At 52.8% G+C, this 21,017-nt stretch overlaps 2 protein-coding genes across 2 annotated transcripts; one reads left to right on the top strand and one right to left on the bottom strand.

The window, feature by feature from the left end:
- Nucleotides 1–2,237: 2,237 nt before the first annotated feature.
- LOC309884413 (protein TENP-like) lies at nucleotides 2,238–10,133 on the bottom strand (the record flags this gene model as incomplete). The annotated part of the gene is given in 16 exon segments (XM_082773360.1): nucleotides 2,238–2,300; nucleotides 2,302–2,387; nucleotides 2,482–2,545; nucleotides 2,877–2,922; nucleotides 3,400–3,467; nucleotides 3,669–3,833; nucleotides 3,914–3,955; nucleotides 4,324–4,500; nucleotides 4,649–4,740; nucleotides 5,125–5,185; nucleotides 5,458–5,503; nucleotides 5,992–6,126; nucleotides 6,205–6,309; nucleotides 6,627–6,717; nucleotides 6,944–7,060; nucleotides 10,094–10,133. Coding segments are annotated over 16 exon segments (1,398 nt in total).
- Nucleotides 10,134–10,355: 222 nt separating this feature from the next.
- On the top strand, nucleotides 10,356–17,568 carry BPIFB6 (BPI fold containing family B member 6; the record flags this gene model as incomplete). Its single annotated transcript, XM_082773359.1, has 15 exons — nucleotides 10,356–10,464; nucleotides 11,067–11,166; nucleotides 11,772–11,876; nucleotides 11,993–12,139; nucleotides 12,673–12,736; nucleotides 13,116–13,176; nucleotides 13,310–13,401; nucleotides 13,961–14,137; nucleotides 14,699–14,752; nucleotides 15,066–15,236; nucleotides 15,435–15,502; nucleotides 15,841–15,886; nucleotides 16,621–16,684; nucleotides 17,361–17,437; nucleotides 17,530–17,568. The coding sequence occupies 15 exons, from the start codon at nucleotides 10,356–10,358 to the stop codon at nucleotides 17,566–17,568; spliced, it is 1,374 nt and encodes a 457-aa protein (XP_082629485.1).
- Nucleotides 17,569–21,017: the final 3,449 nt, after the last annotated feature.

Here is a 21,017-nt window from a genome sequence, read left to right as displayed (position 1 = left end):
GTATTGAGATACTTGCATAAGCCAAAACCAGATAGGCAGCTCTGTGTAAAAATATTTATTTAGAGAAATTAACGTGACTTAGAGGTCGCAGTTGTACCAATTGCATGTGAAGCTGCAGTTGAATTGTTAAATTCCTTGAAAATTTGTTCTGTGGGAAAGTTGTTCTCAGTGTAATGGAAAAGTGAACTTGTTGCATGTGGCTCTCTACTTAAAAGTCACCATCCATGTGCAGAAGCGGATGAAGTGCTGAGCAGGAGCTCAGGATACATTTGTCACTGATTCTTTTAGTAATAAACAGTCTGACTTCTAGTGCTCGGAAGGCGGTTCTTGTTTCTGCTGCTTCTCGGGGAGAGCACCTCTCCTGCCTCCTGCTGGGGGACTGAGCTCCTCTCTGATGACTGGTATTTCAGGTTTGGGCTTGAAAATTTCCCAGATTTTCCCAAAACTCCTGGGAAAAACACTCTTGGATTTTCAGTGGCTACTCCTGGCTGGGTTACCTATTGATCAGATGCTACTCCCCGACCCCCAGCACGACCCGGGTCTGGGGCTGAGCCTGCTGCTGCAGGTGGGACGTGCGCGGCCAGGAGCGGGGCTGCAGCTCCCCTGCCCCAGCCACCACGGCCAGAGCAGTGCAGTAAATCCCCCGGCCAGAACCTCTGCTGCCAAACAAATAAATTCTTTTACTACTGTAGCATATTCCTCTTGGGAAACTGGGTTAAGATATATTAGTCAAAGACTAATGGTTGCAGCTCTACCAGCAAACTTTTATTAGGAACTGTTCCTGCTATTGCCAACTTCGGGCGTTAAAATCATTAGTCAGGTCCCCAGGACGGGCATATAAACCTTCATTAAAAAAATTTTTTTTTTTTTTTACTCCCTTCAATAAATCAGCCTGGCTTGTTTTGTTTCCTTTCCTATTTCTAAGTCTCTGAAATATGAGATTTTCAAGTGCTTTTCAGCAGCTCCAAAGGCTAGAAATGATGGGGATGGTAGTTGCATATGAAAGCAGATGCATGTGTAATTAATACAGCTTCACGGGCTGGGTGTTAAGTGCAGCATTGCCCTCCGAGCACGCTGCAAGAGCAGCAGCAGAAGCCAGGAAGCTGCCCGTGGTGCCTGCAGGGGACCCCCAGCCCACTCTTGGCTTGCTGCAGGAGCTTGGTCCCCACATGCAACTGCTTTGGGTGCCAAGGCTGTGCCAGATTTTCCTCCCTTGGGCACGTTTGGGCCCTGTGGGCAGTGGGGAAAAGCCGGCACTGCCGTGGTGCTGGACCCCGACGGGCACGCTGCTGTGTGGCCATGCTTCATCCGCCCGCTCTGCGACCAGCTTTGTCAGAGGCATGTTTTCAAAAATGTGACTGGCTTCAAGTCTAATATTAGAAACCTTTGTGCAGATGTGATTTTTTTTCCTTCTTTCTGGCCGAGTGAAAACTCACCAGCTGTTTTGTTCCCATAGTAACGCTGGAAATGGAGGAAAAGCCATGAAATGTCTCTTGTGGGTAGGGGCGATAGTGTTCTGCAGCTGAGAGGCTCGGGGCTGCCTCATGTCCTTATAAATTAGTGAGATTTTGATGCTCCCTTAGTTAAATGTAAGGTCTGGACATCTGTACTGGTACTCAGCAAGATGAAATTCATCTATCTTTCAGTACAAGTCATTGAGGGGAAAAAAAAGTCAATAGTCATACAGGAAAATGCAATATTAAAGAGAAATGTTTAATTAAAGCATGGAACATTGTTACAATCCATCCTCCTTGTGCAACAAAAAAATAGACTGGAAGAGAAAGCCACTAGCCAAACGCCATTATTATCCTACACTTGAGAAAATGTTGTTTCAGTAAAGAAAGAAGATTTTTAAACATTTCATGCAGTGACAAAACACAACACATCCTTTCAGAGTCAGTGGGGTGGCTTTGCCCCCGTTTTCCTCCAGGTGAAGCTAACGGCACACCGGGTTCAGGCCATGGCCCCCTGCTCACCGTGTCTCGCCTGCAGCTTGAGGTTGCACAGGAGCAAGACGTAATCCTAGACACAGGTGAGGGAGACCTCAGTGCTGCACCCAGCGCTCCCTGCAGCCTGCCCCTGATCCTTCTAACGAGCATTTTTTGCTCGTGTTAGCATGGCTAGAGAGGGATGCCTATGTAAAGCAATGAAGCTCAGTTCTGTGGGTTAGCAGGACAGGAGAAGCAGGCTCAGATTTATTTTAGTGCCAGAAGGTAAGCGTCACTCCCAGGTACCCTTTAAATCAAATGTAGCAGGGAGCAACTTAAATGTCTTGTTTCAGGGAGAAACTTGCATGTCGTGATTTCTTACCTTGTGAATCATGACGCTGACATCGGTGTAGGTGAAGGTGGATACGTGTGGCAGGTGTACGCCTTCACTCAGCACCGCTAGGAAGAGAAATGGGAAAAGGAGAAAGAGGGAAGGTTCCCAGCTGAGACACTTTGTGCCTGGTGCTGCCTGGGAGGTGTCCCCACTTCTCACCTTTCATCCAGACCGGCACCTCCTCGCGAACAGTGCCCAGGAACAGCTCTTCCAGCAATGCAGCCTGCAAAGGAGAAAGCCACAGGGTCAGCTTCTTTATGGCCTGGCTCTAAAGGGGTGGAGAGAGGCCAGGACCTGCAGCACTGGGGTCCTGGCATGCTGCCCCTCTCCCAGCCCCTGTGGGGTGCACTGTGAGCATGATGAGCACCACGAGTGTGTGCTGCCCTGCTGATGGCCGGGCTGTGGATTTTGTGGCATGAGCTCGGGGTGGTGCAAGCTGGTTGGGGATGGCCAGGCTTTAAGGGACTGCACTAAAGCAAGGGCTGCTGTGCTCAGCACGGTGCAGGCAGGAGCCCAGCTGTGCTCCATCACTTCGGGGTGCTGGGAGCACCTACCGGCACCGGGCCCACGTCGGAGGCAGCCAGGCTGAGCTCAGCATCTCTGCAAAACAAAGAGCAGCATGAGATTTGCTCAGCAGCCCTTTGGCTGGGTCACTGAGCAGGGTTTTCCTTGGGGACCATGCTTGGCGATAAGCAGGGGCTTGCAGGTTTTCTGAAAGCCAGGGCTGTGCCCAGGGCTCCAGCAGCTCCCCAAGCTGGGCACATGGCAGGGAACAGGGGGAAGTGGGCACTGTCTCTGCCCCCATGCACAGCAGCAGGGAGCTGGGGGTGTCCTGGCCCCGGGACCTGTGGTGAGGGCTCGCTGTAGGCAGGGACATGGGGTGCTCAGGGAGATGGGCAGCATTTTTCTTTCTGGTCCTGCTGCTGGAGCCTTGCCATTTCCCTTGGGCTAGAGCGACCTCCACAGTGACCAAGCCATCAGAGGTAAGAAATTTCCCAGGCTATTTGCCTCTCCCATCCCATGCAATGACTGAACGGTGTCCCCCACAAGGCTGCAGAGCACAGCCGGACTCGTTACTCGATCGCTGCTGCGGAGATCATCATCCGCGTGTCGGTGACGCTGAGGAGCAGTCCTGCAGTCATGTCCTGTGAGGAGAACAGGGAGGGCAGGATCAGAGTGAGCAAACTGTCCCATTTCAGCTCTGAACATTGAGAGGTGATGAAGCCATCTGTGCAGTACCCCCATGACATGCTCCTTGCACCCTGCTCTCTGCGGCAGAGACCTGTGCCCTCTGCAGCAGTTGAGGGGAGCAGTGGCTGTGGCCCCGTCCTGCAGCGCTCACTCACCGCACTCACGCTCAGGAAGCTCTGGAATTCTGGTGAGCCTGCCCCGACGTGGATGGTGAGGAAAAGCTTCAGGGCTGCTCGGCCTTCCTCCAGTTCCACCCGAGGAGAGCTTCTGAGCTCAGCCCTCAGCATCACGGGCAGGTCCTCGTGGTACAGGGAGCCGACCTGCCGCAGGCAGCTGTTTGCAGCCCAGCAGCCCCCACAGCAGGGGCTGTGCCAACCGGGTGCTGGAAGCAGCCACGTACCTGGGTGATCTTCTGTGCCATGGTGGCGGTGGTCAGTGGGCTCTGGAGGACAAAGCACAGAGCATCAGCTGGCTGGCGGCCCAAGGAGCTGCAGTCTGGGGTCTGGCACAACTGCTTCCAAGTGCTGCACAGCTGCCAAAGGCAGGCGGCCTTCCCTGCACACCAGCACATGCCAGAAGCCGTGTTTTGGCTAGTTCTGATGGTAAATTTCCCATGCACCATTTGACCAGCAGAATTTTGCCTGCAAGGTCAAGGTAAGAGGCTGGGGGTGTTGCAGTGCGGTTCCATGGGCTCTCAGAGATGCTCTCATTTCTTTCAGGGAGCACAGCTCCCTTACGGCTTCATGGAGCAGGGGTCCAGCCATCGCTGTCCATTTTATTATTCCCTCCTCGCTTGCTTGCACTACTCACCAGGATGGTCATGTTGAAGGCCCCAGCCCTCTCCAGGGCGAAGAAGAGGCTGGTGTAGAAGTGCTCAGACAAAGCCAAGGTGAGGTGGGAAGGGCTGGAGCTCACCAGCTCTGGCATGCTGAATGGCACGGGGCTGACTGGCAGGGGCACTGCCATCCCTGCCACCTGGAACGTTGTCTGCAGGGGACAGAAAAGGTGTCGGGGTGCTTGGGGTGTCTGCCTCGTCCTGCAGGCACTCAGCAGCTGCTCATCCAGGGCAGAGAAGTGGCAGGCAGACGAGTGCGTGGGCAGGAGCTGGGCAGCACGGGCAGGCTGTGGTGCTTACTTGCAAGGACATGGTGATTCCCTCCTCGGAGATCACGGGGGCAGCCAGCGGCAGGTACTGGACCTGGCAACGGGGGGTGATGGGGAACTGAGCTGCAAAGTGAGCAGAGGGGCACTCAGAGAACAGAGGGGAGCAGCGACAGGAGATCGTGCCTGTGAGCAGGCTGGATTTCCCCCAGGTAGCAGGTGAGGAGGGGAAGAGCAGAAGGATTAATTTCTCGTGTTTTATCGCCCTGCCCTCCCCAAGGTTTCTGGCACACCTGAAGGAGGAGGGGAGAGGCTGGGCCCTGCCCTGTCCCACCACGGAGCAGCCCCCATCCAGCTGCCATCGCCTGCTCCACGCAGCGGGGCACAGGGAGCGCATTTCCCAGCAGACAAAACCCACGGCCACGGAGCAGCCACGGCTGCAGGGCCCAGCCTGCACAGCTCCAGCAGGAGCCCCTAAACCCTAACGAGCCTGAGAGCCGAGCTGCCCACCTGTCAGAGACATCAGCTGCTCGTTAGGCAAAAGGAGCAGTTTGGAGACTTCCAAGCAAATCTGTGGGATAAGAGCAAAGCGTGAGAGGAGGGAGATGAGTGCGGGGGCTGCTGGCATCTGCTGCAGCCTGCATGTCCCCATCTGGCTGTGAGCTGTCAGATGGGGGATCGCAGACAGAGGATGCAATCCTCATCCCGTGTGGAGGGCTGTGGGGATGCCTGGCACAACCAGGTGGGTTTTGTAAGCGCCAGGTTCACCTGAGTGCACTAATTCTTACAGAACCATGCCAATTTGTCTTCTGCTGTCTCGTGTCTGTATGGACATTATCTTACCTTATCGGCATTAATCTCCTTGTCCAGGTCGGAACTAGAGGACTTGCTGGATGAAAACAACAGAGCAGAGGAAGTTAGGCAGCACCAGCTCAGCCAGGGGGATGTTAGTGTCTTTTGATTTGACCCAGAAAGTATCCAGAGACATTATCATCATTTTCCATCATCTATTAAGCTGTGACTGCAGTTCAGGATCCTAAAATGCTAAAGACCTGCCACTGGACTTGAATTAAAACTTTCCTGCTACACTCTTTAGAAACATTTGCTCCTTTATGAGAGAAAAAACTCTTAACATTGTGGGGGGAAAGAAAAAGAAACAACCAAACAAAAAACAAACAACCAAACAAAAAAAAGGGGGGGGACTGTAAGCAGAACAAAGTTTCTGTCTTGAAGTGAAAGGATTTGCACTGACATTTGTAAGCTTTTATGCCAGTGATCAGATCTTGGTCCTATCACCTTTATGCACAAAAATACTTGTCACTCAGTTTTGTTCCCCCATTCACCCAGATCCCGTGCCAAAAAAAACCACGGGCTGACCTTCCCACCTCCTCGGCGCTCTGCACCTCCACAGTGGGTCTGCAGTAGGAGGTTATCAGCTGCAGGTCGCCATCAGGGCTCAGGTCTATGTGGAGGTCGGCCAGGATGGACAGCCTCGCCAGCCTGGGTGCTGCACTGCACGAGGGAACGGCGCAGGTTGGAGGGTCATTGCCCCGTGCCACTGCCCCGGCCCCGCAGGCAGGCACTACTCACTCCGGGGGGGTGATGCCCAGGTCCACCTCGATGCCCAGCCGCAGCCCGGCCTCTGGGACAAGCGACAGCGACAGGTCGACCACTTGGACAGAGCTGATTTGGTCCCTGCTCGAGAGGAAATGCGGGTGTTAGGAGGCCAGCGCAGGCTGAGGTGTGAGCCCTGGCTGCTCCTGCAAAGAAACACCGATTGTCCGTGGGGTCTGCAGAGACAAATCCATGCTCCAAGGGTGGCACCGGGGCTGCTGCCATCAGACCCCAAAGGAGGAGCAGGGAGCTTGCTTCTAAATGGATATTTAAGGCATCCAGGTCGATTCCCAGGAGGGTTTTTGCTTTTTGTGTTTGTGCTCACACTGCTCCAGGAGCTCCACCAGGACCCAGAGGAGTGGTTGCAAAGCCCGGGTGAGGCAGAGCCGTGGACTCACCTGCTGGCTTTTGGGGAGCCAAGGGTCAGGTCCAGGTCCATCAGGTCCTGCCTGAGGACCACCTCTGCGTATGGTCTTGAAACTTCAGCGACTGAAATAGGGCAGAGTTATTAGAAGCCCCTGAGCCTGTGATCTCACGCACAGGGGCAGACAGATTGAAATCTGTCCTGGTGCCACACATCCACCTCTTCCTAGACCCCACTGTTACTAGCTGTAGGAAGGGGATGATGAAAATGAGCTGATTCACGGCGTAAGTTTACGAGAGGATGCCTCTGCCTGGGTGGCGAGGCACGGGGAGGTACGGGCTGTGTACTTACGGTAGCTCAGTCCTGACGGGGTGAGGATGCCCCCGCAGTCAGGAGACCTGGTGGCCTGCACAGGGACCAGGAGGCTCAGGAGGGTGCCCAGGGCGCAGAGCGGGGCCACGGCACTGCCTGCAGGAGGAGGGCGCCCAAAATACCCGGTCAGCACAGCAGGGCCCTGCCAAGGTGTGGGACCGTGCTCGGGAGCCATGGTTTCAGCTCCTGCATTGTGTTTGTGCTCCTGGGCTTTGCAGCTTTTGTAAAATAATGACGCATAGCTCTCGTGGAGCACTTGGGCATTTAATAGTGCTGAAAAAAAGGCTCAGCCTTGAAAATCTCCTGCAAGTGTGTAAGCTAGAGTGGTGCTTGCAGCACCACCATTATGCCTGTTAAATATCCTGTAATGGCCTACAACTGATACAAAACAAAATAAACAGGAGTTAAAATTAGCTCAGGAATGAATTGAAGGTATGCAGGAGGGTAAAATCAGATACAGAGGTAACAGAGTCACCTACCTCTGAAAAACATTCTAGAATTGCTTATCATGTTTGTGATACTCTTACAGCATTAAGAAAACAAGTTATTCGGTAAGTTTAACCTGTTAAACCCAAGTTTAACAACATGCACATCTATATCAGTCTTTGCAGAGGACTTCTGATCAGGACTGATGCTCGCAGAGACACACCAAAGTACAAGCAATGCCCACGTCAATCTGTTCATTTTGTGAATGCATCTTTACCTTTTCTGTCTGGTCTCCCCATTCTTCTAGTTCTGTCTGTGTCTGGCTGTGGCCACACAAGGATGTGTTCTTGCTTTATATATCTGTGTAACCAGGGCTGATGGAGGCAGAAATTGGCAGAGGGCTGAAATCCAGGAGGGTGCGCTGGGAGGGGGTGCTTTGTTTTGTATACCATTTTTTATTGTTTCCCCATAGACCTGATTACATTGGCCATCGACCCAGCAGGGTGAAATATTGAGCACCAGGTGCTAGGGCAGCTCGCCTGCATTGTGAAGTTGCTGAGGATCACAAAGTCTCTGGAAGGAGGGTGCCAAGAAATCAAATGCTATTAGACAGCGATCATCAGTTCCACGCCACGGGGAAGCTGCTGTGGTGGGTGCTGCTCAGATCCAGAGGGATGAGACCTGACGCTGCGTGGAAGGAGGCCTTGTGAACACTGTGAGGATGCTCCTGAAGGACAGACAAACCCCTTGGGCTTTCCTTCAGGCCAGCGGTAAGTCTGCTGAAGGCAGCAGGAGTGTTTCTGCTGGGTTCAGTGAGTTCTAGACCAGACAGAAGAGCAGACTTTTTGAAGGCATGATCTCTAACCTGCAGGTTGGCCAACATGCAGTAACTGCTGCCTCTCCACTTCAGTCCCAATCAAAATCCACTGGCAATACTATTACAAACGGTATATAGAAAAAAAAAAAAAAAAAAAAAAAAAGGTGGGTGATGCATTCAGTGGCATCTCTATGGGCATCAAAGGTCCTCACGAGGGGACTCAGGGTCCCCTCCTTCCTGGGCTTTGGGTCCATCCTGGTTTTCTGTTCCCTTTGCCCTGGAGCACAGAGCTCGGGCTGCCTGCAAGCACCAACAGTACATCCTCTGCACCCCATGCAGCTCTCCTCCCTGCTGGGTGTTCTTCCCCCTCCGTATTTGTGATCCAAACTTTGAGGCATGACCACTCTTCCAGAGAGGGTTGAACTGCCCAGTTTGGTCCGGGTCCTTTGGCAGTAGGGTTAGCTGTTCAGCACTTGTTGATTCACCTGTGCCTTAGGAGGCAGCTATTGTCCTCCGTGCACTGGCTGCGTGAGTTATTGGGCGCTGGTTCCAGGTGCATCTCGACATGTCTGGAAAGGTCCTTGGCTCTCAGCAGCACTCTGAGAAGAGTCTGCAAGAAAGAAGATTGCTGTGTTATAGAGCAGTGGCTGGAATTGCCTCGAGTTAAGCCTTGTTCCATTGCAGGTAATTCCAGCAGCTCTTTCGAAGCAGTACTTGAGATTTATCTGTGGCACGTTATCAGCGTTTACTCAAGTACAAGAATGGAGATGAGCTGTTGGGGCAAGAGGGCACCATGGCACTCGGATGTGGATTTTCTCCTCCTGAAGAGCTGCTCTGGACCTCATGGTCCCCAGGGAGGCTTAATTAGATGTCAACTTACAGCACAGTGACTGATCAAGTTACCGGCACAAAGGCGTCTTTCTGGCATGATGGGTTCTTAAACAGGAGCTATCTATAAATCTTACACTCCTGTTAGATAAGATGTAAATCTCCCTGTCTGTGCTTAGCAGAACCACCAAGTATATCACAGGGGGAGGTGATGACAGATTAAGCCCTCTGACACATTTTATACAGAAATGAAGAGAAGGAATAAATTTCTCAGTGCCGCAGGATCCCACCAGGGTGGGCTCTGGGTGAGCCGTCCCTGTGGGGCTGGTGCTGGCAGGGGCAGGTGAGCATACAGGGATGGCTCTGGTGCTGGCTCTGGCCAGGATATGCGTGGATGGCCCGCAGGAGAGCTGATGCAGTTTGTGCACGGTCTGGAGGATGTGCAGCCTCCCCATGGCATGCCGGGGACAGCTCAGGTTGCTGTTCCTGCTGTTCCTCTCCTCGCTCAGACCTGCCGAGATCAGCACCAATGTTACTGGGATTGCCACAACCTCCCCCGGGTCCTCCCCCAGCTAATCCCAGGTCCTCCCTTGGCACCTGCACAGGCTCCACGAACCTCTGGGGAGCATGGGCGATTTGTTCTGACAGTCACACTGCACATGCATCTCCAAGAGCAGAATTTACTATTCCATGGCTCAACTTTCCCCCTGCCCCCACTTCTGTCTGTACCATGTTATTAACAGATCAGTTCTACTCTTTCAGTGCAAAGCTCCCGTAGGCTCTTCCAGGCTGTTGAGCAAGAGAGCTGGCCTCAGACATACCGGGAACATCCACCTGATACCTGCAGCTCAAGGACTTACCTGGACTTTTACATTTATTAGTGAGATTATTTGTACTGGAAGATGTCAGAAACACTGAGGGATTAGTTTTACATCACAGTAATTATCCGTCTCTTTAATCCGTTTATTTTTTTCCCTTTTTTCTCAGCCAGGGCTGTGTATATATAGGCCATTTCCTGCCTCTCTCTGGAAGATCAGCGCAGAGTGTGGACAACCTACAGGAGCACTCCGCTGGAGGAGGTCCTGGTGAGGTGACCATCACGCTCTTCCTCGCAGAGGTTTCTGTCCCAGGGTCGTGCTGCAGCACCCATCCCCTTGGGCTGGAGTGAGCCCTGCTCACTCCCTTCCACAGGAGTGCAACATTTAGCCCTTGCCATGTTGTTGGGAACCGTCTCCAGCTAATTGTCTCTTTCTGTCCATTAAGCCAGTGCATCATTTAGCCACCTCTGGAGCTTTGTGGGCAACGGTACCAGGCCTGAAGATGCCAAGGATCTGGTGCCTTTTGCTCCTTGGTGGCTGGCTGGCAGTGTCACAAAGCGCCGGTGGCCCGGGGGCCGTCCTCAGGATGGATATTGGGACAATTGACCGTGGTAAGTGCTCAGCCACATGGGCACGTCTGTCTGTCTGTCCGTCCGTGCAGCCAGGGCTGCCTCCAGCCTGTGCCATGGGCACGAGGCCAGCAGCACCACTGGCTGCCCCGGAGCTCTCCGCAGGGCTCAGCACCCGCTGCTCCCAGCTGTGCCCCTTGGGCGCAGCATGGGAAGGGCGCATCTGGGTCCTGGAGCTTCTGCACCATGCCTGAGCCAAGTGTTTGTGCCCAGATTTTGTCCTGCTGCCTCCCTTAGTCTGCAACAGGAGCTGCTTCCTTGTGGTCATTGCTTTGAACACGGGAAGCTGCATCGCCTGGTCTGTGATGGCCTGGTGCGGGCACCTGGGTGTCTTGGTGTCACGTCTAAAAGTGAAGTGCTCGCACAGTGTCTGACCGTGAGCCTGAACGGAGGCTGCAGAGACTGCCAGCACTCTGAATTTCCAGCACATGGAGCACCCCGGTTGTGGCCTTGCTTGTTGCAGTGCAGACGTGTCACCAGCGATGTTTTACAGAGTGGGATGGGGGCTGAGCTCCCTCACCCCTGGCACTGTCTCCTCCTTGGAGGTTCTGTGCTGAGCCCCTTGTCTTGTGCAAATTTTCCAGCGGTCTCCACTGCGCTGAATGAGAGCAATGTTCTTCAGAAACTGGTAGAGGAAACAACAAAAAAAAAGTCGAACATGAAACCCATCAAAGGCATCTCCAGGTGAGTGATAATCAGCAGCGTTTCAACAGGAGGCTGAGTCTGGAAATCACAAAGCAAAAGCAGAAGGTTTGTAAGTTTTAGCCTGGAGGCAGAAACAAATCACTCCTCACTAACAAGTGTGGTATTAAGGCTGGTGATTTTCCGCATGGTTGTGTCTGCAAAGACACAGAGAAACTATAACTTAAAGGCAATAAAGCACGTCCTGCTTCTGAGCTGGCTGGGCTTGGCTTCTGTGGCCTTGTGGTGCTGGGGGGTTGGTCTCGGACCTGTGGGTGCCGGCTCTTGGGAATAATGTCCTGAGGAAACCCAGAAACACTGGGGGATCAGATCTGGCCCTGTCTGGCAAGTTGGCTCTGGGTGAAAACATTGTTTTGAATGCCCTAACATTTTGCTTCACTTTTTCAAAATTAAACTGCAATATTTTTGTTATGAAGAAACATCTTCCTGAACTCAGAAGTGTATTAAAATGTTAATAAAAAAGTTTGAGCAAGAAGCAGAGGACTAAAGGTGGTGACAATGATACCAATATGAAGTGGTTTGACTTACAGGTCCGGCCGTCTGCTCTGGCAGATCTTTCCCAGCACTTTTCCTCTGTTTTCCCCCAGGCTGAAGGTAACAGACCTCCGTCCCCCAGAGATATCGCTGACACTCTCGCCAGGTGTGGGGCTGTTCATGGCTGTGCTGGTCCGGATGACCATTGCTGGGAGAAGGTGGGTGGGCAAGGACGCCTGTGGGACAGCTGCTGTGGTGCTTTGCCAGGCAGCCCCGTGCTGCCAGCCGTTTCGGGAGGTTTTATCCCCTGCTAACTGTGATTCATTCTGTGCAGCTTTATAGGAGGAAACATGGAAATCAAGGTGGCAGCAAACCTGACTGCCAGCGCGCGGCTGGCACAGGACTCCCAGGGCTGCCCGTGGTTCAGCACCAAGAGCTGCCGCATCGCCCTGCTCAGCGCCAAAACCAATCTGCCCAGCAAGTGAGCACTGGGTGTGCTGGGACCCTGCTGGGGCAGCAGCAGCTGCGGGCAGATGCCAGCGGTACCCCCGGGGCAGGCAACAGCGTTGCTCAGCGGGGATTTTCAGTCTCTGGGCATGGGCTTGTACAGAACGCAAGCACTTCTCAATACAAGTGTTCATGCATCGAAGGTCCTATTTTTCCCACTAAGAAAACCAAAATGTTTTATGGACAAATTCAGGCCGGCCCTATCTGTGTTATTGCACACAGTGCTCATTTCTGGCCTAAGTCCTCATTTGAGTGCTGTACTCCTCAGATAACTGAGCTTCTGCTAGGCGTGGAAGCTTTCAGCTTTGTTTAAAGCCAGAAGATGGAATACATTAGAAAAGATTTGTAAAAAGGGAAAATACCTTTTATTGGACGTGAGCCATGTTTCGGCCTAATCCATCCCAGACATGTTTCTTTAGCACTTGACTGTTTATGGTTTGGTCTGTAGTAAGTAGTCACTGCTCCATGCCTCGCGGCCGTGTTGGCTGACGTGTTCTCTCTGCCCAGCATGCTGCCCCAAGTCGTGAGCAAGTTTCTGGACAGCAGCCTTCAGAAAGTGCTGCCCAGCCTGGTAAGTGCTGCCTGGTCTGCCCTGTGCTTCCTGAGCATCCCCTCTTTATCCTCCTGCTCCTCCTCTCCACGGCTCAGTGCCAGTTTTCCCAGTTGTGCTGTACGGGGGAGCTGCAGGTAAAAGGGAGTGCTTCGAGCCATGGCTGCTGGCAACCCGGTGCTCCCCTGCCCAGCACCAGGGTGGGCAATGCAGTTTAAAGTCAGATTTACCCGGAAATAACCTAATTAAACTAGGGACAGAGAAAACAGAGGCAAGTCCTTGTCTGGGTGCTTACAAGTGGAGGGTCCCAATGGGATTGTGCTGGCCTGATGGCACAAGGCTGTGCTCCCATGGGAGTGGCCGTGCAAGGTGTTCTCACAGCTTTCTTCTTGCCCTCCAGCTGTGTCCGGCCGTGGACGCGGTGCTCAACCTCATGAATGCAAAATTCACCACCATGACTTGTAAGTTGTGCTCTCTCCAGCCACCCACATCTGAATCCAGCACCCACAGGTAGCACTGGTGATGTGGCCGCTGTTCCTGAGCCGTGGTGCAGGGTGCGTGCCTCTGCCTGAGCCTCCCCCTTCTTCCCCACAGCCACAATCCCTCTCGGCACTGCTGGCACCCTCCGATATGCATTGCTGAACCCACCTGTGACGAGTGAAACTTTCATACAGCTGGATTTGAGGGTGAGTGTCACTGCCGGAGCCGGAACTTGGAGGGGCAATGATCCTGACACCCGTTTGCTTGGAGGCGTTGTCCTTCTCAATGGCTTTAAACTAAAAGAGGAGAGATTTAAATTAGAGGTTAGGAGGAAATCCTTCACCCTGAGGGAGGCGAGGCACTGGCACAGGCTGCCCAGAGAAGCTGTGGATGCCCCATCCCTGGAGGTGTTCCAGGCCAGGTTGGACGAGGCCCTGGGCAACCTGATCTGGAGGGTGGCACATCCCTGCCCATGGCAGGGGGTTGGAACTGGGTGAGCTTTGAGCTCCCTTCCAACCCAAGCTGTTCTATGACTTTATGATACTCAGCCTTTGGCAGCAGAGGCTTTGGAAGGGGTGCAGGCATGTGCTATTTGCATTAAACCACCCAGCCACCTCCTTGGCCCATCGTTTTCTGTGGCTTTTATTGTTCTTTCATTGCTGAGGCTACAGAGAGATGCATCCAGTACCCTGGATGTGGTCCAAATACAGATCCTGGAAATGGACTTGTACTCTCTGACATGGCTCCTTCTACGGGTCCTTTCAGACCATCCTCCACAAAGAAGAGGGAGAGGAGGTGGACCTTCCAGCAGATCAGCTGTCTCCTACTTCTCTGCCACCAAAGAGGGAGGCTGCTACCCAGCTCATCCTGTCTGCAGGCTTCTTGGGTGCTGAGCTCTCTGTTATGCAGGCGTCCTTCAGCCTGAACATCAGCAATAACATGGTGGGTAATTTGGGCTGGAGATTTTCCTCAAGGGACCCCTAAAGAAACCTATGCCTGCGTTCAAGGCAGATCCATGCTCTTTTCATCACTCTCTAGCACTGGTCAGTGGCTGCAGACAAGTGTATTTGGGGATCACGAAAGGGATTATCAGTAGTTTGTTCAGTCTGTGTTTTATGGAGTCCATGGTTTATAGGGATTTATGGACATCCTTCATGCATGGCCTCAGGGTGCTCCTGCAGGTCCAGTAACAGCATCCGAGATCCTGCTAGGCTCAGGCAATGACAGTGCATTATTTTGGGGACAGTTGTGTGTAACACCCAAAGCCTGTTGTCCTGTGGCCTGCCCCGTGCGTGGCTGCTGCAGCCGAGCACCTGCCCCCAGGACCACCGGCCGGGGAGTCACCGGCTGCAGTGGCAGCGCCCTGTGCCCTGCCTGGTGCCCGCAGTGGAGGAGCACAGTGCCTCCGGTAGCTCTGCAGCCTCTCTGCTCCTCTTCACTTCTCAGTATTGAACTCCCCCCAGCTGAGTGCTTTCAGTCCCTGCCTCTGTGCTTCCTCAACAGATCCTTGGGCTTCCCCCGCTGGTGACCACGATGCTTGGAGCCCTCATCCCAGAGGTGGGTGGACTTTGCTTGATCCTAATGGTCTTTGGGTCGTCTCAGGCTATTAACAGCAGCAGGTAATGCTGTTCTCCATCCACCCCCTGTGGCCAATCACAAGGACTCACTGTGAACTTATTCCTCAAGACCAAACTGGTGCTTTTTTCATTTTATTAGCAAAACTGTTATTAATAAGACTAATAAGATCTGCTTGCCTGGCTACCATTGACTTTGGTGACTGCTACTGATGCTCAGCAGCCATCAGGATGATCCCCAGAGCAGTCAACTGCAAAGGAAAGGGGTTGTCACCCTTTGGTTTGTCTCTCCCCAGCTTTCCATGGTGCTGCCTCCATCACAGCCACTGGTGATTGAAATGAGAGAAACAAATCCACCGCTGGTGACAATAACCCCGGACAAAACCATTGTGCACCTCTTCAGCACTGCCGAGTTTTGGGTTTCCAGCCCGGATTCCGATCTTGGATCCCTCTTTGTCCTGGATGTGGTGAGCTGAAGCCTTTTGCAGTGGTTGCTGGCTGGCTGTGGTCACCCTTGCCCCAAGCCAACAGACAGCAGAGGGGGGCGTGGGACATTGGGCAGGGGCTGCGGGGCAGTGCCTGGCCCTGGGTCAGGGCCTGGAGCAGGGACCTGCTTGGCTGCACACGTGTCCCGCTGGGGACCCGCACCCCTCTTCTCCCTGCAGCACTCCGACCTGAGAGCGCACTTTGCTGTTGTGGAAGAGAGGCTGCAGCTCTCCCTTGCTCTGGACAGGTAACAGCTGCTGGGCTCTCTTCCCAGTGCCACCACGAGCACAGGGACAGTCCCAGGCTGCTGGAGAGCCTGCACGTGCCACATGTGCATTTCCATCTTTCTGCATGAGTTTATTGCAGTTTATACTAACAGTTACTTAAAAAGAAAGAAGAAGGTTCAGCATGACATAATGCAGCTGAACTGAAACCTAACTGGGGTCTTCACTCTGAAGAGTTGAAGTTCAGGCTCCAGCCGAACAGCTCGTGGGGATGGCGAACTGGGTGCTGGGTGCCGGGCAGGATTGCTGTGGGTGGCAGGGGGCTGCAGGCTGTGATCCCCGGCAATTTCTCTCCCCACAGCTTGTCCCAAGTGGCCTTGGCATCTTCCTCCATCGGCACATTTGATGTGAGTTCTGCGGTGAGTGTGGGACAAAGGCAGTGCTGAGATCTCCTCCATGGGGCTCGGTGCTCGTGGGCTTGGGTAGAAATTCAGTCCTTGGAGCCTGGTCCCGTTCCTTTCATTATCAAAAACAGACTCATTAAAATACTAAAGAAGGCCAAACTGAATGCCAAGGATCAAAATTTAAAGGAAGATGTAAATGACAGATAAACTGCCCAAACTGCTTGCCTACAAACATGAATGCTCTGGTGGGGGTCCCTGTTCGTAATGCACTGTGCGAATTCCTGGGAGGGTTTGGGCCATAAATAACTGCCCGCCACCTGGTCTGCCCTCATGCCACGTGTGCTCAATGTTCAAGTCTCCAAATCCCAACACAGCAGCAGAGCCATGCAGCCGGGTGAGAGCCTGAGGACCTGTGGGCAAGATCTGTCCGTCTGTCCGTCTGTCTGCAGGGCTGGGCAGCCTTTAGGCAGTGAGGAGGTGCCTGCAGCAGCGGTGGCACTGACCTGCCTGAGTGCCCATGCTGCTGCTGGCGCGGGGGAAGGCTTTCATTTTTGGCAGCTTTCACTGAAATTTAGAATTTTTCAAATGTTCCCATTTGTCTTGGGCTAGCGGAGGGACCTGTGCAATTTTCCTGTGATTTGGGGCCGCGCTGGATGAATTAATGGAAGTGAGCCTGACAGGCATGGCTGCTGGCATGCAGAACGATGGGCTATGTACATCACCCCTCTGTGTTTCAGGAGCTGCCGCTGAACAGAGTTCTCGCAGACATTATTCATGTGGCCTACGTGCCATCCATCAACAGTAAGCACGGCTATGGCTTCATCTGAGGATTCGCTTTCTGCACAGGGAAAATAGCTCTCATTTCTTTTCCTATAGCTTGTTGTTATCTTTTTTTTTTTTTTTCTTGGAAATGGCATTGACTGGCTGACCTTGCATACTTCTCCTGCCCTCGGTGGCAGTGAGTAACGGTGCCCAGGAAAATTGCTGGCCTGTCATTGTGCAGCTGCAGGGCATGCAGCTGGAGCTGGGGACGGGCAGTGCCTCCGGGCTGGGGGCTCAGCACGGCCCCTCCTGTGCAGATGGGAGAGCTCGGCCCCATGGGCAGCTCCAGCAGGGGCTGCAGGCTTCCTCTCTGACACCTCCCTGAGTGTTGCTGCTGTTCTGAAACTCAAAGCCACTTGTCAGGCAAAACTGGGAACCGTTCTCATAACTGTTCTGAAGTCTCCAAAAAACGACTCGTCCCTCTTTGCCATGCCAAGGCATCATTAAAATGCCCACCCTAGAACACCAGTTTATCTGCTTAACTCAAATGGAAAACATGCCGAAGGACGAGATTTTATTCATGCTAATGTACACAGGCCGGGGTGCCAGCCCTGCCTGCTTTCCTTCTGAGTGCTCCCCAAACCTCCTGCAGAGCCCACAGAGGGCACAGGGGTGGTGGGGCTGGGACCCCCTGACGCCTCCCCGCTGGTTGCAGGGGCGCTGCGAGGAGGGGTCCCGCTGCCCCCGCTGCTGGGCACCCCATACCGGCAGGCAGAGGTCAGCCAGCTGCAGGTAGGCACGGGCACCAGGGATCCCCAATCATCCCCCCCCAACAGGGTGACTCTGAATCCTGCCCCCGTGCTTTTTTCTTTTTAAATCTGCAGAACGGGCTCGTGCTGGATGTGCCTGTCACGGAGATCTGATGCACGGGGAAGGACGGCTGCACCCAGCTGCTGCTGCGCGACTGAGCCGGAGCGGGTGGCAGAGGGAACGGCGAGGGTGGTGGCTTTCCTGGGGCGCTTCTTCCTCTTTGCTTGACTTCTCAACATTTTCCCTCCTGAGCTAAAATTAAAAGACCGGATCACGCAGTGACGGGACTCTGGCCTGCTGTGCATTCAGTGGAGCCAGCCGGGCACGTCTTCGCTGAGGTCGCATTTCTGCAAAGAGCTGGCCCCTGAATTGATCACTTCTGTAACAAAAATGGCACAGGCATCAGGGCGATGGGGGGCTGCGGAACCCACATCTCCCCTGGGAGGGTGGCAAGAAGGGTTCCCAGGGGTGTATACCCCTGCTGTGACAGGAGGGGTTTGTGTCTGCAGCTGCATGCATGGGGTTGCGCATTTTGGAACTAGTTAGGGAAGCACATTTAGATATCTCCCGGTGTTTTTTAATATTTCAGAAGTGCCTCGTATCATGGTTTATTGGCTGCATTGCAGATATTGATCCCAAGCATATAGTTCACTGATTGCTGGATAATTACGTGTCATTAGTACGCCAATAAACAGCTTTGATCCTCATTTCATTGAACCAACATGAATCGAACATTTTTTCCTGGTGACAGGTAGCTGATGTAGAATTAAGGTTATCTTTGAAAAGATCATTGTGTTTTTAAGAAATTGTCCTCAAGAAAATCTCACTGTGAGGCAGGCTATGAAAATCCCATTTGTTTTCTTGTGTGTGCTGCCAGACACAGCAGGCGTTTGCTCTGTACTGCTCGTAAGGAATTGTCTTTGTGAGAGGCTCTAAGCAATGAGGAGAGCAGTCATAAAGCCAGCTCCCTGTGAGGACTGGTGTTTATGATGCCTTCCCTCCTCATTGCCGTGCAAGCACTGCCAATGCCAAGCATTTTTAAAAAAGATTTTCCTCATTGTTCTTGCTTTAGCTAATAAAGAATTGAACAGTTTGGGTTGGAGCTCCTCTGAGAAGGAGAAATAAGAATCACAATATCTGTATGCAGCCCTCCTAGGAGAAACAAAAGCTGGAAATCTCAGGTGGCGCCTATTTAATTTTTCATGAAACACTTAACCACGCTGCCAAGCCGTGCTATCACATAGCTGGCATTTAACGCCCCGGGACAGCTGCTCGAGGCGCAGCCTTTGGATGTAGGGACCCCGGCCCCAGTCCCCCAACAGGGCCTTGTCTGGTCGCTGCTGTCGGTACAGGGAAGCAGAACCTGGGGGGCTCCTTCCCGAAGCAGAGCTCTCCGTTTTGCGTTGCTGCTGTGGCCAGAAGGGTGAAGGTGTGAGGGGGGGGCCCTGCCTCTTGCCCTGGCAGCCAGGGGTGCCCCACACCCCCAGCTCCAATTGTTGCTCCCAGAACAGATGCAGTCCCAACAGCCAATTCACCTATAATCAATCATTATTTCACCCATGCTCAGGAATTGTCTACCCCTCTTGTTAATGCCAAGATCTCTAATCCTTCTTGGTGCTGTGTCCCTGTTACAGCCTGTCCTTACGTCTCAATTCCTTGGTGATACAACTGTCAAGGACGTAGCTGCTCTCATTGCTCCCATTCTTCTTTTGAACAAGCCCGTTCTGATGTAGTCTGTGTGTCTTCACGCGCTGATTTGGCCTCGGGTTCTTTGGGCTTTCAAAGTTGCTTTAGTGAGAGCTGGACCTTGAGCTGTGATTCTCTTTATGGGAATCTGCTTTGGTTTATCTGAAATATTTGGTTGTCAGAGACCTCTTCATTCAGTGACAGTGGGTGAGAAGCCAAATTACAGTCATGCCTAAAAGGTCACTGCTCAGGAGCTATTCTCCACAGTGCCAAAATGCCCCGTTACTGTGTGCCGACCATCAGCAGGGCTTTCTTTATGGTCAGTCAGGTTTCGTATAGTGATTGATTGCCCAAAGTATGAAGTGGTTCAGGAGGGATGATAACATAATACCATCTTGTTAACACCCTCTTCCATCTTATCAAATGCCACCATCTAGCAGTGACAGCAAGGCTTTGTGCTCCAGGGGTGCCTGACTGATCAGGTTGCGGGAGAGTGACAACTCTGTAAGTACTTTGGCACCTTTGTCATCCCTTCCTTGGCCTTCAGCTAAGATATTTTTTAAAGCTGGAATTAATGTGTGACAAAAGCTGGCTAATCTCCTGGAAATACTTATTTCCAAGTTTGCAGAAAGTATTAACTCTGAGCAAGCATTTTTCTGGACTATTATTCCTCCGAGTTGGGGAGCAGCCCATCTACCCCTGCCATTAATCATCATGACAGCAGAGTGAATAGTTCACAGCTGCCCCCTTGGCTGGCCATCATGTCCTCTCCTCCACCAGGGACAGGTTGCGTGGTGCATGCCCACATGGGGGGCTATGCTGGGGCTGCGGCCCCAGAGGATGGCTTTCATTTTCCTGCCCCAAAGCCTGCTGCCCTGGTGCAGGCTGAGGCAGCAGCTCCGTGCACCCATGTGGTTCTGGGACCAGGACCGAGGGGAGAAGGAGAGAGCCAGTGCCTGTGGATGCACATGATGCATTGGCTCACCAGAATTTGTTCTCCTTTCCTCCTGCCTGCAGCAGTAAATTAATTGGCAGTAAATGAGGCGTGATGAGGTGGGATGCGATTTTTCAGTATGATTCCAAAAACCTTTCCAGAAATCTGAGGGCGTGCAGGCCTAGATGGAGGGTGAAGACCCCGAGCAGGTGCACGGCTGTTCCTCTCCTGCAGCACATTTGTTGCCTGGGATAGTGCAGCCACAGAGACCACCTCTCTTGGTATGCCCATCCTGGATCAACATTTCCTCCAAGACTCAAAACAATTCTGAGCCCACCAGTTCCAGCTTGGGAGCTCCCTGGCTTTGCAGTCGATAGCATTACCCTTTGAGCAGTTTCTCCTGTGGCAGCACATCCCACCTTCTGACCTCCTCAATAACACAGCACCGAGAACTGCACCAGTACTTGGTGGTGGGGGTGGCTGGCATTTTGACACATTTTTCAGTCAAGGCTTTAATTTCATTCAGAAAAAAAATAGCATTTTATGAGGGCACGACTTTCCAGCCATGTCTACATCTTGATGCAGGGCTCATGGGACAGAGACCAAGCCTCAACCCATAATGTATGAACCGAGGCAGCGGTTGTGTGCACATCCATGAGGACTGGCACCCAGGGCTGGGCTGACCTCTGCTGCTACACATATTAGTCATTGCTCAATAATTTACCCAACTCCTAGTATCTATAAGGAAATATTTGCAGTAGAAGTCACCAGAAACCATATATTGTTTGTTTTGCTCCCCACTAATTCTTCTGGATGTCCTCCATGACATCATTTGCCTCATTCCTGGTGAGAAGATCTCTATATAAGGATGCGTGCTGTGGGGCATCTTCAGAAGGCAGGGACATTGGATGGAAAGATCCGTACACCAAAGAGATTGATCAG

Source organism: Aythya marila, assembly GCF_965140915.1.
Source record: "Aythya marila genome assembly, chromosome: 16".
Classification (NCBI taxonomy): domain Eukaryota; kingdom Metazoa; phylum Chordata; class Aves; order Anseriformes; family Anatidae; genus Aythya; species Aythya marila.
Note: the sequence above shows the minus strand (reverse complement) of the source record. Positions and strands in the feature narration are given on the sequence as shown.